Source organism: Sebastes fasciatus, chromosome 16 (genome assembly GCF_043250625.1).
Source record: "Sebastes fasciatus isolate fSebFas1 chromosome 16, fSebFas1.pri, whole genome shotgun sequence".
Classification (NCBI taxonomy): domain Eukaryota; kingdom Metazoa; phylum Chordata; class Actinopteri; order Perciformes; family Sebastidae; genus Sebastes; species Sebastes fasciatus.
Window position 1 is genome coordinate 2,836,395 of NC_133810.1, and position 14,566 is coordinate 2,850,960.

General features: G+C 31.6%; 1 protein-coding gene and 1 long non-coding RNA gene across 2 annotated transcripts in view; both read left to right on the forward strand.

The window, feature by feature from the left end:
- The first annotated feature begins 1,288 nt into the window (after positions 1-1,288).
- The window catches only part of LOC141753303 (uncharacterized), a 51,472-nt gene continuing 38,194 nt past the window's right edge, over positions 1,289-14,566 (forward strand). Inside the window, exon 1 of the long non-coding RNA XR_012590426.1 lies at positions 1,289-1,541. This is a non-coding gene — a long non-coding RNA (uncharacterized LOC141753303). The remainder of the gene's footprint in view (positions 1,542-14,566) is intronic.
- Positions 6,184-14,566, forward strand: part of LOC141753292 (uncharacterized) — a 42,253-nt gene continuing 33,870 nt past the window's right edge. Inside the window, exons 1-2 of the mRNA XM_074611803.1 lie at positions 6,184-6,248; positions 7,712-7,946. Of these exons, the coding sequence (XP_074467904.1) occupies positions 7,926-7,946 (21 nt within the window). The 5' untranslated portion in view covers positions 6,184-6,248; positions 7,712-7,925. The remainder of the gene's footprint in view (positions 6,249-7,711; positions 7,947-14,566) is intronic.

Genomic DNA, 14,566 nt, shown 5'->3' on the forward strand with positions numbered 1-14,566 from the left:
CATATTATGTTTTGTCCCACAAGCAACTAAATTATTAAATACCAAGAGGAGGAATGATTAAATAAAATCTGTGAAGGGACAAGAAGCACGTCCATTAATATTAATCTGAACTAAAGAAGATATAATTTGACATTTTGTAACATCTAAGGTGTTTCACGGTGCTTCCTGGCCTGATTATCCTCATTAGTATTATATCCTCAGCGTGCTTCACTGCAGAATGACTCCTCTCCTCTCATCAGCAGTGAAGCCTCCTCTGCTGCTGCTGCTGCTGTTTGCTGCAGCTCTCACTGACATGCAGAGGACAAAGTGCTGCTGCAGCCTGATGTGCTGCTGCTGCTGTAACAGCCTGTTTCTGCCTGTTTCTGCGTGTCTCTGCCACTCGGCATGTGATTTTGGGATGAAAGTAAAGATTCAATCCAGCTGCTCGTCTTCGTACTGCAGCACTACAGTCAGACCTGTGCTATTTACTTATTCATGCACACAAACCCTGTAATGAAGTGTTTAAAAGAAGACATTATGAAGGGGCTGACAAGATGTGAAGTGTTTGCTGCAAATTAGTCTATAAATGTAATTTCAGGCTGTATCTAAGTACAAATTTGAGGTACTTGTACTTTACACTACTTTATACTCAGAGGTAAATATTGTACTTTTTACTCCACTACATTTGTCTGACAGCTTTAGTGACTTTTCAGATTACAGTTTTTCATCCCCTTCCTGTCCTCTTGCATCAGCTGGAAAATGCATCGTCACAAAGCTGAAATCAGGGCTGTTTTTTCTGACATCATGAAAAGTTGACTTTTTTAAAGATATGCTACAAACAGATGATCTTATAGACCATGATGCATTGCTGTAGATAGCTGACAGTATATTAAGGAGTTAAAGCTGCAGTAGTCAGTTTATTTTTGGCATCATTTGGCAAAAATCCCATAATAACCTTTCAGCATATTGTAATTCAAGTGTTCTGAGAGATAACTAGACTTCTGCTCCTCCTCATGGCTCTGTTTTCAGGCTTTAGAACATCTAGCCTGTGACGGGAGACTTTGACCAATCACAGGTCATTTCATTGAGAGAGCGTTCCTATTGGCTGTGCTCCGGTCATGTGACCAGAACTTGGCGTTCCTTCACCAGATTTCACAATGGCGGCGGCGGCGGCGTCACAAACGTTCTCATTTTCCAGCTAAACCGTGCACTACAAGATGATTCTGAAAACATCTGAAGAGAGAAATAGGCATTAACGTAACAGAATATTGATTCATATTTGATCAGCGCTGCCTAGTTTGACCGTTTGGTCGGAGTTCAGAGTGATTGACAGCCGGCTCTCATAGACGGCAGCTGGACAGCAGACCTCAGATCAGCTCTTACTGCTTGTTTTTCTCCGGTCTGTGAAATCTTGCAGATGCCGTTAGGGGCACCGGAGGACACCGGAGAAATGACCTGTGATTGTTGTTGAACTGTAATATTTTCTAAAGCCTGAAAACAGAGCCATGAGGAGCAGAAGTCTAGTTATCTCTCAGAACACTTGAATTACAATATGATGAAAGGTTATTATGGGATTGTTGCCCAATGATGCCAAAAATATATACTAACTACTGCAGCTTTAATTTAGGAAATCAACTTTAATAACATCTGACGTCACTCCTTTTGTTTCCCCAGGAGTTCAGATAAAACAAATTGAATCTGGTAAAACAAAGTAGAGCAGCTGGAACAGGAGACTATGAGAATAATGCAGCTCATTTCCATTAAAAGCACAGAACCTGATGATGAAGTGAGTTTTAATAGGCGAGGCCTGCCACTACATGAATGTCAGTCGTGCTGCAGCCTCATGGAGTTCAAACAGACACGTGCTTCCTCCCCCTGCTGGAGACAGCCGGGAACAGCCGTTTACATGAGCTCACACCAGCGATAGGCCCCGCATGAGTCCTGTGTGAGTGTGATCACGTTTCTCTACAAAAAAACCAAGCTGTTAATCACGTCAGCTAAAAACGCCTGCTCTCACATTTCACCTCAGGTCCAATATTTGCATCAGGAAGCCTTTTGGTTTAACAGTTTGAGTGTGTGTGTACACTGATCATAGATATTTATAGGCTATTTATATATTTCTCCTGTGGTGTGCAGTAGGGAGCAGAAACTAGATGTTTTAACCCTTAAAGGAGTCTCAAAAGAAGGCGGACTTTAGTGAGGAAACCCAGTATATTTACTCAAGTTCTGTACAATTTTGAGGAACTTTATTACATTTCAGAGTGATATATTGTGTTTTTTTATTCCACTACAGCTGGAGTTGATTTACTGTTATCCATCAGTATATAAAGAGTTCAAATTGAGCTCCACCTCCACCAGCTGTGACGTTGAAATGCTGCTTAAAAGTCTTAATATTCCAAATAATACGATATATATATATGATAATATAACTTTTTTCTTACCGGTGTTAGAAGAGAAGACCAATATCATTGGCTTAGCACAAACACTGGAAGCAGGGTTGTTAGAAGAGAAGCCCCAGCCTCGCTGTGTAAACAAAGCTGTTTTATAAGTTTTATTTATTTAACTTTTGTGTTAAAACAAATAAAATTAGACTTTGTGGTTCAACAGGAAACGTCTCGTCATCGTGTGTGTTTTGATTGATTGGCTCAGGGGTCAGCAACCTGCGTCTCTTCAGCTCCTCTCCAGTGGCTCCCTGTGGATTTATAAACATGGAAATGAATAACTGTCTTTTTGTTTATATTTTCATTTTTATTGATCATTGTTGTAGGTCTATGGTACGACGGTACGACGGAGTATTAGGGTTACATTGAGGAAAAAAATAAATCTGAGATTTCAAGAATAAAGTCATAATATTACGAGATTAAAGTCAGAAGTTTTAGAGAAAAAAACCTTAATATTATGAAAATAAAATCATAATATTATGAAGTAGTTATTTTACGTTTTATTTTCTGTCTTTATTTTTCATATTACGACTTTTTTTCACGTAAAGTTATGACTTTATTCTCGTAATATTACGACTTTTTTTCCCGTAACGTTATGACTTTAATCTCGTAATTTTACGACTTTATTCTTGTAATATTACGACTTTATTCTGTAAATCTCAGATGTTTTTTCCCTCAATGTGGCCCTAATACTCCGTAGTACATTGTCTCTTTGGCCCTCACTGCATTAGACTTATATACTATATACTTAGACTATAAACTGCGTTACCTTCATCACAATGATCACATGTTTTGCGGCTCCAGACAGATTTTTATTTATTTTTTTGTAAAGTGTAAAGGTTGCTGACCCCCGGTTTGGTCCCTTATGATGAATGTTTTATGATTGGTTGTCATTTTGATGTGTTATGTGTTTTGTTTTTGTGTCTGCAGCATTGCTAATTGTGATGCCGCCTGTCTTGTCAAGGACGCTTGTTATTAAATTCCATTTAATCACTTCATCATGATGATGATCAGTTTCATCTGCAAAAGAAAAAACAGACCAGTGATTACAGAACTTTTTTTTTGTCTTGTGATCCCTTTAACACGAAGCTTTGTCCGCTTGCTTGCGACCGCTCATAACAAACATCTGAGCAGCTCAAAAGAAGAGCGATTTATCATTTTCAGAGGCCTAAAAAAGGCACTTTGTTAATTGTTATGTACCAAAATCACCAAGTTAAATAATTCCTTGTCTGTGTTTCTGTTTCTGATTTTAACGATGCATGTATCGGCCCTAGTGGGATCAATTTAGGCCTGTTTTTACTCCTCTGCTTACAAACATTACTAATGTAAACAAACATTTAAAGGTCCCGTATCGTGCTCATTTTCAGGTTCATACTTGTGTTTCTACTAGAACATGTTTACATGCTGTAATGTTAAAAAAAAAACTTATATTCCTCGTACTGTCTGCCTGAATATACCTGTACTCACCCTCTGTCTGAAACGCTCCGTTTTAGTTCATTTCAACGGAATTGCGTTGCTAGGCAACAGTTTGGGTCCATGTTTACTTCCTGTCAGCTGATGTCATTCACACACACTGCAACAGGAAATGAACTGGGACACATTTAGAACGTTTAAAAACCGTGTAATGGTCTAAATATTTGTATATTTGTGACATCACAAATGGACAGAAATCCCTAACGGCTTGTTTCAAACCCGCAATTTCTGAATATGTGTGTATTTCTCAGTATATATTGAGCATTTTTGATAGTTTAACAGTATTTATAAAGCACTTATAAACCTGCTTTATAATATAAACAACATGAAAATCGTACTTTTTTACAATATGGGACCTTTAACAGCGTCAGAAAAACATCGAAATGTGCATGTTGTTGTATTTAGATTATGGAAAACTACAAAATGCATTAAAATGTAGAAAGAATGAATAAAAAATCACTTGGAGCATTTCACAATGGTGAGTTATTGATGTGTTAATGTGAATTTTAATTACATAAATAATCCAGATTGTGTCTGATTAATGCATATTATAAGTATATGTTGAGTAGAAATTCTCTAAGGAAGGAAGGACTCTAACGTGTAATAGTATATATATATATATAAATATATTTATAAATGTTTATATATATATATTTATAACTATATATATATGTTTATATATATATATGTTTATATTGTTGTGCTAGTACTTTCACGTAAGTAAAGGATCTGAGTACTTCTTCCACCCCTGTACATGCTAATGCATCGGTAATAATGATCCAATATGATTTATGAATAAATTAATTAATAATGTAAGTCTTGCATGGGGGCATTCTGAATAATGCATATTTATTGTTTTCCTATTCATATTACATTTAGATTATATTATTATTATTATTATTTTATAGTGTTTTTGTACGTTTACTTGAATAAATGGTCTGATTATTTCTCCCACCTCTGCAGATTGCATGCAGTCTGATCTTTTCGTGCATTTAAGCCTTTTTGTTGCCATGGTTATATAGGTATGATTCATAATGTTAATGAATATTTAAGCTGTATATTCCCACAGGGACGGTGAGACCATTTGGATATAATAATTTAAATCTTAATTCCAGGCATATGCTTATGAGATATATTGTGCGTATGTTATTAGTGTTTAACAGTGACGTGTGTGTGTTAATATGGCAGCTGTAAAAGAGACTCCATATTTTTAGACCCAGTGTTTGAATGTTGTCATTACAGGCTGATGTGTCTCTACAGTATTTTTAACCCTCGCCGGTATTTTTAACCCTGAATGTGCTCTCAGTGGAAAACCTGTTCCTGAACAGTCATATAATAATAATAATAATAATAATAATAATAATAATAATAATAATAAAAATAATAGAAATAATAAAAAATAACAACAACAATAATAATGATGATAAAAATAATAATAATAAAAAACATTTAATAAATATATCTATCTATATCTATATCTATATCTATATATATATATGCACTGTATATGTATATATTTGTATATTTATATACTGTATATATACTTATATACTGTACTTTATATACTGTATATATTATAATATAAAAATATGAATGTGCTCCCATTGGAGACACAGCATGCCTGTTCCTGAACAGTCAGATAATAATAATAATAATAATAATAATAATAATAATAATAATAATAAACATTTAATAAATATATCTAATAAAATGTGATTTGGGGCATTTGCTAACACCGCTAACAATGCTAACAATCGCACTTTATATTTACTTTATATATATTATATATTATATTTATATATATATATTTTTATATAAACATTTTATATATATATATATTATAATATATATATATAAATATTATATTATATTATAATATATATATATATATGACTGGCTGCTTCTCCATGGCAACAGCCTTTTATTAGAGCTAATGAAAGATAAATTGATTAGCAGATTGACAGAAAATAAATAAGCAACAATTTTAACAATCAATTAGTATTTTTTTTATTTTTTATTTTAAAGTAAAACTTTAAAAACAATATCTTCTGCTTCTTAAATGTTAATATTTATCTCAGTCTGAATTGAAGCTAGTTATTTTTTACCTGTAAATGTGCCTACATTTTCTCAAGTTATATAGCCTATACTGTAGGATACTTAAGTACAAATTTGAAGCACACCAAACTACATTACATTTTTTTACCAATTTAAGGATTTTATTTTGTATAGTTTAAACCCCCTCCCTTTAGCATCTAAGCCCCGCCCACTCGTGTCCGCGTCACCCGGACCTACGTCACAGCACTGAGGGTAAAGATGCTTCTAACTGCCGTTCCACTGTGACTTTAACATTAAGTTGTAAATGTACTCTGTGGCAAACTTTAGCCACACCTAGATCCTGTCCCCATTTCCACACACACACACAAAATAACACAATAAAAAAGCTAAATAAATAATAAATAAATGCAAAAATAAACAAATTGATTTAAAATGTATTAAAAAAAAAAAAAAGGAAAAAAGAAATACATTTGAAAATTAATAAAAATGTTGCATTCATTCACAACTCTGGTCTCTCTCTCTATATATATGTATATATATATATATATATGTTTTTTTAATTTTTTTTTCAAGCAAAACTTAAAAAAAAATATCTTCTGGTTCTATTAGCTTCTCAAATGTTAATATTTTCTGGTTATCTCAGTTTAAATTAAATATTTGTGAAAACCAAGAAGTTAGTTATTTTTTACCTGTAAATTTGCTAGTTATAGTACCTGTTATAGTAATTAGTTATTTTTTACCTGTAAAAAATGTTCTCAAGTAGGCTACTTAAGTACAAATTTGAAGTACTTGTATATGAGTATTTTTCTTTTCATGCCACTACTAGAAGGGAATATAATTTTAATCAATGTGGCTATTGATAAAACATAACAATTATTCCAAAAGAATATCACAAATGTGCAAAGCAGCTCCATACCTCTGACTGGCTTCTTCTCCATGGCAACAGCCTTTTATTAGAGCTAATCAAAGATGAATTGATTAGCAGATTGACAGAAAATAAATAAGCAACAATTTTGACACTCAAATAGTATTTTTTTTTAAAGCAAATTTTTTTTTTTATATATTTGTGAAAACCAAGAAGTTATTTTTAACCTGTAAATTTGCTTACATTTATTTTTTTCTTAAGAAATATAGCCTATTTAGTATTTAGTACAATTATTAAGTATAATAATAAAAACAATTAATAAATATATCTAATAAAATGTGATTTGGGGCACTTGCTAAAACTGCTAACAATAATCCTAACAATCACACTTTACATTTATATATATATATATATATATAACATATATATGTTTTAATATATATATATATAATATATATATATATTTTAATATACATATATAATATAATGTATATATATTTATATACTATATAAGTATGTATATACTTATAATATATATATATATATACTGTATAAGTATATATACTTATATATATATATATAACATATATATTTTTTAATATATATATATTTTTAATATACATATATAATATAATATATATATATTTATATACTATATAAGTATGTATATATTTATAATATATATATATATATATTTATATACTATATAAGTATGTATATACATATATATATAAGATATATATATATGTATATATTATAATATTATTATTGAGTAAGGATTTTATTTTGTATAGTTTAAGCCCCGCCCACCCGTTGGCCGCGTCACCCGGAAACACGTCACAGCACCGAGGGTAAAAGATGCTTCTAACTGCCGTTCCACTGTGACTTTAACATTAAGTTGTAAATGTACTCTGTGGCAAACTTTAGCCACACCTAGATCCTGTCCCCATTTACACAGACACACACAAAAAAAAAAAAAATAACACACAAAAAAAAAAAAAAGCCTCTTTTTTATTTTTTCTTGCTGGGTGCGTTTGTTTGTGTGACGGCTCGTCCCCGGCGGTGTGTAACCGGAGAGAGGGGCCTCTCAGAGAGGGAATGCAGGACTGCAAATGGAGCACAATGCAATACAGGTAACAAAAATATAATATCCTTAATAAATATCGATTAATATCACCTATAATCGGCTGGTTTTAACACATATCGATGCGGGGAATATTCTCACCGTGTGTCGCTGTGAATTCAATCCGGATTCTACCGTTTTTATTCCATTCCAGTTGGTCGTATTGATTGTTTTTCCTCCTTCATATTTCACCAAACCACGGAGAGTTGCTCTGACTGCAATTACAACTTTATTAACTTTTTTTTCAGCTTGTAAAATAATATATTAGTGTGTTATTTTTTACATTTATAAAGGGGGAACAATCGTGTGTGACACCGAAAAGCTGGTATCGCCTTTTTAAAAAAAAAAAAATAATATTAATTTTAATGATTAATTTCTTTGTGTGTGTCGACAAGCTTCTCCTCCTTTTTTACCAACCCCCACACCCAGCAACACTACTAACACATCATACAATGCAATGCAAATATCAGGAAACTTTTAAACCTTAACTACTCCCTCATTTTGGACAAACTAGCAGACATTTTGTCCATTTCTGCACCTAAAATGCATTAATTTCGACTCTTTTGGTGCAGCAGCAGCAGCAGCAGTGTTATAATAGGAAGCATATTGATATTATTATCATCAAAATCCCCTCCTCGACATTTGGTCTCCAGCGTAATTGCCACAGTTTAAGCAGGAATGTTAATATTGAGTTTCTTTTTTTTTTTATTTGGAGAGAAACCTTTTTCAGCTTGTGTCGAAATTAATTATTTTTCATGTGTTGTGTGTATTTTTAATTATAATATATTTATTTATTGCAGTGTTGAGTGAATAACAGGAAATATACCCAATTTATTTTATTTATTTATAATCTAAAGCAGGAGATATTTTATTATTAATATTCGTCGGTGTGTTTTTTTTTTTTTTTTAACCCCCCTCCCTTCTCTCTTCTCTTCCTTCCTGAAAACTGTGTAAAAAAAAAAATATCTCACTGCATTATTCCCAGAAATATCACGAGAACTGACGTAGGCAAAGGGGGGCAGCAGCAGATTAAAGGGTTTCCATTTTAAATTCTTGTTTATATTCACATTTTTTCAGAGCTGCTCTCTCACTGCTCACATTTTATATTATGTGGCTTTTTATTTTCCTGTCTGCTGCTGCTGCTTTTTAAGCCCTGCCTCGTTTCCACCGCTAGTAGGCTGGAGGGCAGCTCTGCTTCGAGCTGGAACCTCCCCCAGGGCCACAAAAAACTAAAACTAAAAGCATATAACTCTAACCTATAGTACATAATAGTATGTTTATGATACTCACACGATGGCAGTACTTATCATATGTTCTCTACTATAATTTAAGTTAAATATATGTATAATATATTCTTTCTTTGGCTTTCTGCAAACAAAGCTGGCTTGATCTCAACTTTGTTGGTATTTTTTACTTTGCTTTTTCCTGCTTGTATATCTATAGATAAGATGTATATGTATATATATATTAATCATTAATCATTTTTATATATTTATATTTATATTTATATATATATATATATATAAATATAAATATATATATTTATATTTATATATATATAAATATAAATATATATATATATATATATATATATATATATATATATATATATATATATATATATATATATATAATTGTACTACAACTAGTGCTCAAAGGATTTATAGATTAGTTGGTGAACAGGAAGTAAATCTGCAACAATTTTATAATCGATTAATCATGTTTTTTAAATTATCTTTTTCCTGCTTGTATATCTATAGATAATGTGTGTGTGTGTGTGTATATATATATATATATATATATAATTGTACTACAACTAGTGCTCAAAGGATTTATAAATTTGTTGGTGAACAGGAAGTAAATCTGCAACAATTTTATAATCGATTAATCATGTTTTTTAAATTATCTTTTTCCTGCTTGTATATCTATAGATAATGTGTGTGTGTGTGTGTGTATATATATATATATATATATATATATATATATATAATTGTACTACAACTAGTGCTCAAAGGATTTATAAATTTGTTGGTGAACAGGAAGTAAATCTGCAACAATTTTATAATCGATTAATAATTTTTTTAAATTATCTTTTTCCTGCTTGTATATCTATAGGTAATGTGTGTGTGTGTGTGTGTGTGTATATATATATATATATATATATATATAACTGTACTACAACTAGTGCTCAAAGGATTTATAGATTAGTTGGTGAACAGGAAGTAAATCTGCAACAATTTTATAATCGATTAATCATGTTTTTTAAAGCAAAAATGCCAACGTTTGTGAGCTAAATAGTGAATTTATTTTAGTTTGCTATCGTCTACTTCCTTGTTTGTCCTGCTCATATATCTAAACATAACTAGACCTCAAAGTATTGATCGATTAGTTGGTGAACAGGAAGTAAATCTGCAACAATTTTATAATCAATTTATTATTTTTTAAAGCAAAAATGCCAGAATTATCTTGTTCCAGCGTGTCAAATGTGAGCTAAATATTGAATATATCCTTGTTGTCTGTTTGCTTGTCTGTCCTGCTTGTATACCTACACATAACTAGACTTCAAGCTATTGATCGATTAGTTGGTCAACAGGAAGTAAATCTGCAAAAATGTTAAAATCGATTAATCATTTTTTTTAAAGCAAAAATGCCAAAATGATCTTGTTCCTGCTTGTCCCCTCTCTTCTTCCTTCCTGAAAACTGTAAAAACACATTTTGTTTTTAGAGCTGCTCTCTCACTGCTCACGTTTTATATTATGTGGCTTTTTATTTTCCTGTCTGCTGCTGCTGGTTTTTAAGCCCTGCCTCGTTTCCACCGCTAGTAGGCTGGAGGGAAGCTGGAACCTCCCCCAGGGCCACAAAAACCAAAAAAAAGCATATAACACTAACCTATAGTAGATAATAGTATGTTTATGATACTCACTCGATGGCAGTACTTATCATATGATCTCTACTATAATTTAAGTTAAATATATGTATAAAATATTCTTTCTTTAGCTTTCTGCAAACGAAGCTGGCTTGATCTCACTTTTGTTGGTATTATTCCTGCTTGTATATCTATAGATAATATATATTATATAATATATAACTGTACTACAACTAGTGCTCAAAGGATTTATAGATTAGTTGGTGAACAGGAAGTAAATCTGCAACAATTTTATAGTTGATTTAATCTTATTTTTAAGCAAAATTGCCAAATTATCTGGTTCCTGCTTGTCGGATGTGAGCTAAATATTGAATATATCCTTGTTGTCTGTTTCCTTGTTTGTCTAGCTCATATACCTACACATAACTAGACCTCAGACTATTGATCGATCAATCAGTTGATGAACAGGATGTAAATCTGCAACTTATTTGTAATCGATGAATACATTTTTTAAAGCAAAAATACCCCAAATTCTCCGGTCCCTGCGTGTCAAATGTGAGCCTAATAACGAAAGTATTTTAGTTTGTTGTTGTCTGTTTCCTTGTTTGTCTAGCTCATGTACCTACACATAACTAGAACTCAAACTATTGATTGATCAGTTGATGAAAAGGAAGTAAATCTGCAACAATTCTGTAATCGATTAATCATTTTTTAAAGCAGAAACGCCAAAATCTGTTTGTCAAATGTGAGATAAATAGTGAATTTATATTAGTTTGTTGTTGTTTCTTCCCTTGTCTGTCCTGCTCATATACCTAAACATAGACCTTAGACTATTGATCGATCAATCGATGAACAGGATGTAAATCTGCAACAATTTTGTAATCGATTAACTTTTTCTTTTAAAGCAAAAATCCCCGAATTGTCTTGTTCCTACGTGTCAGATGTGAGCTAAATAGTGAATTTATATTAGTTTGTTGTTGTCTCTTTCCTTGTTTGTCCTGCTCATACGCCCATACATAACTAGACTTCAAACTATTGATCAATTAGTTGGACAGGAAGTAAATCTGCAACAGTTTTATAATCAATTAATCAATTTTTTAAAGCAAAAATGCCAAAATTATCTTGTTCCAGCTTGTCAAATGTGAGATAAACAATGAATTTATCTTTGTAGTTTCTTCCCTTGTTTGTCCTGCTCATATACCTACACATAACTAGACCTATTGATCGATCAGTTGTTTGACAGGAAATACATCTGCAACATTTATTAAGCAACATTATCTGATTCCAGCTTCTAAAAATGTAAATATTTGCTTGTTATCTCACTCCTCAGTGATAGTAAATTGAATATTTGTTATGTTTTGGACTGTCGGTTAGACAAACTTGACATTTTATAGACCGAATGATTAGTGGAGAATGTAACCACCAGATTAATCCATCATTAAAGTAAGCATGTTGCAGCTCTGTTGTTTAAATCTGCCTCAATGGTATTCTTTATTCTGAAGTAATACTTTAACATTATTTAAATATATATCTATTATTCTTCGTCTTTGTCCTGTTTAGTATTCCTCTATAGCTATTACTTCTTATTCTTACTTTATTATAGTCTTTCCTATATTATATAAAGTATAATAGTACTTTAAAACATCTAAATTGTCTCACCAGTGTTCCTGGAGGAGTTCCCAGTGTTCTTTAGAGACCAATTAATCTCTCTTTATGGTATCCATTTTTCAAAGTTACCACCATAATATTCTTTAAATATATATATATATATATATATATAATATTTTATTCATAGATACTGTGTCTAGCTCAGATTTTATCTTATTTTATTATTTTCTTTTCTTGTTCATACATAATTATATTCCTTTACATAACATATTGAGCATAATAATTCTTAAAATTAATATATGGGTTTAAAATAGTCTGTCGACGAGTGGTTTAATATTCCTATAATAATCAGTGATGGGCTATTATTGTGTCTGTAGTACTCGATATTGTCTTAATCTCCCTCCTATTGTAATGTATTGTGTCTAATGCTCCTTAAATAAACCATCAAACCATCTTTATAGTATTCTTAGTCCTATATAATGTTCCTTGAATATGTCTATAATATACATATCATTATCATGTGTGATTTATAATCTAACTTTTCTCTTTGTCCGAGAAAATGGTTTTAATGTTCCTTTTTATTATTCATCTAATGTCCAATAATTCTCTAATGTCTAATTATATTCCTCCTCGTATTGTATCAAGTATAATAGGTCAGAAATAAACCTATAATTTTCCTCTATAGTGGCTCACAGGAATCAGTGGAGACTTTATCTGATTTATAATCCTATTATATTGCTATAATATTACTTACAAATATCTATAAAATACCAGTAGGAGCAAATGTTGTGCCCGTGGAGCTTAATAGTGATTTTATCTGACTTTATTTTACTCAATCTCCTTCTTTGTACTCAACATATTCCCTTATATAATCCTTTAATACCCTAGGTTTAGGTTAATACTGTCTGTACTACTCTGTCTCTCGCTCATATTATAACAAAATACCTATAATATTCCTTAAATATATAGCTGCAATTTTCATATACTGATTTTATCTAACTTTTGTTTTATTCTTTCTCCTTTTAAATTCAACTCGTCGTATACAAATAAGTGTTTAATACTCCTTTAGGGGCTGATACTTTGTTTATAGTACTCAATACTGTTCAGTCTTACTTAATTATACTACTCTTGTATAATAATCCTTAAAAACATCTATAATATTCCTCTATGTGCTCGCAACATACATTATATTAAAGGTCCCATATCGTGCTCATTTTCAGGTTCATACTTGTATTTTGTGTTTCTACTAGAACATGTTTACATGCTGTAATGTTAAAAAAACAACTTTACTTTCCTCATACTGTCTGTCTGAATATACCTGTATTCACCCTCTGTCTGAAACGCTCCATTTTAGCGCATTTCAACGGAATTGCGTTGCTAGGCAACGGTGTGGGTCCATTTTTACTTCCTGTCAGCTGATGTTATTCACACACACTGCAACAGGAAATAAACTGGGACACATTTAGGATGTTTACCTTTAAAACCTTGTAATGGTCTAAATATTGTATATTTGTGACATCACAAATGGACAGAAAAAACGGCTTGTTTCAAACACACAATTTCTGAATGCGGCCTGTGTGTGTGTTTCTCCGTATATTAAACGTTTTGATAGTTTAACAGTATTTTTTATAGCACTTAAACCTGCTTTATAATGTAAAAAAAACAGAAAATATCACTTTTTACAATATGGGACCTTTAATGTATGTTGAAAATTAAACAAATACAATTTTATTTACAAAACATTATACAAATTAATTGTGATATATAAGAAATTAATTGAGTTTGAAATGAAACTTTCCCAAACATTGAAACATTCACTAACCAAGTATCAAGAAGGACTTAGTTTTTCTTGTGCAACCAGAAGTTTACGTTTTTAGCAGGGCGATAAAAGTATCTCCTTTTAATCTATCGTCATTTTGACAGAATCACAAAGACAAGACGCGTGCTTGCTTGTGGCGTGTTTGTTTTATAGTCTGTATCTGATGCGCGTGTATGACGTCATGTCTGTGACAAGCTTTTATTAACCGCGTGTGGGAAGAACACAAAAGAGAAATAGCTAAATCAAGAGGCTAAACACCATTGTTGTTGTTAAACACGATATATCGTGGCTGGATTATTTACACGACATTACTATTTTCATGTTTTTAATACCGCGA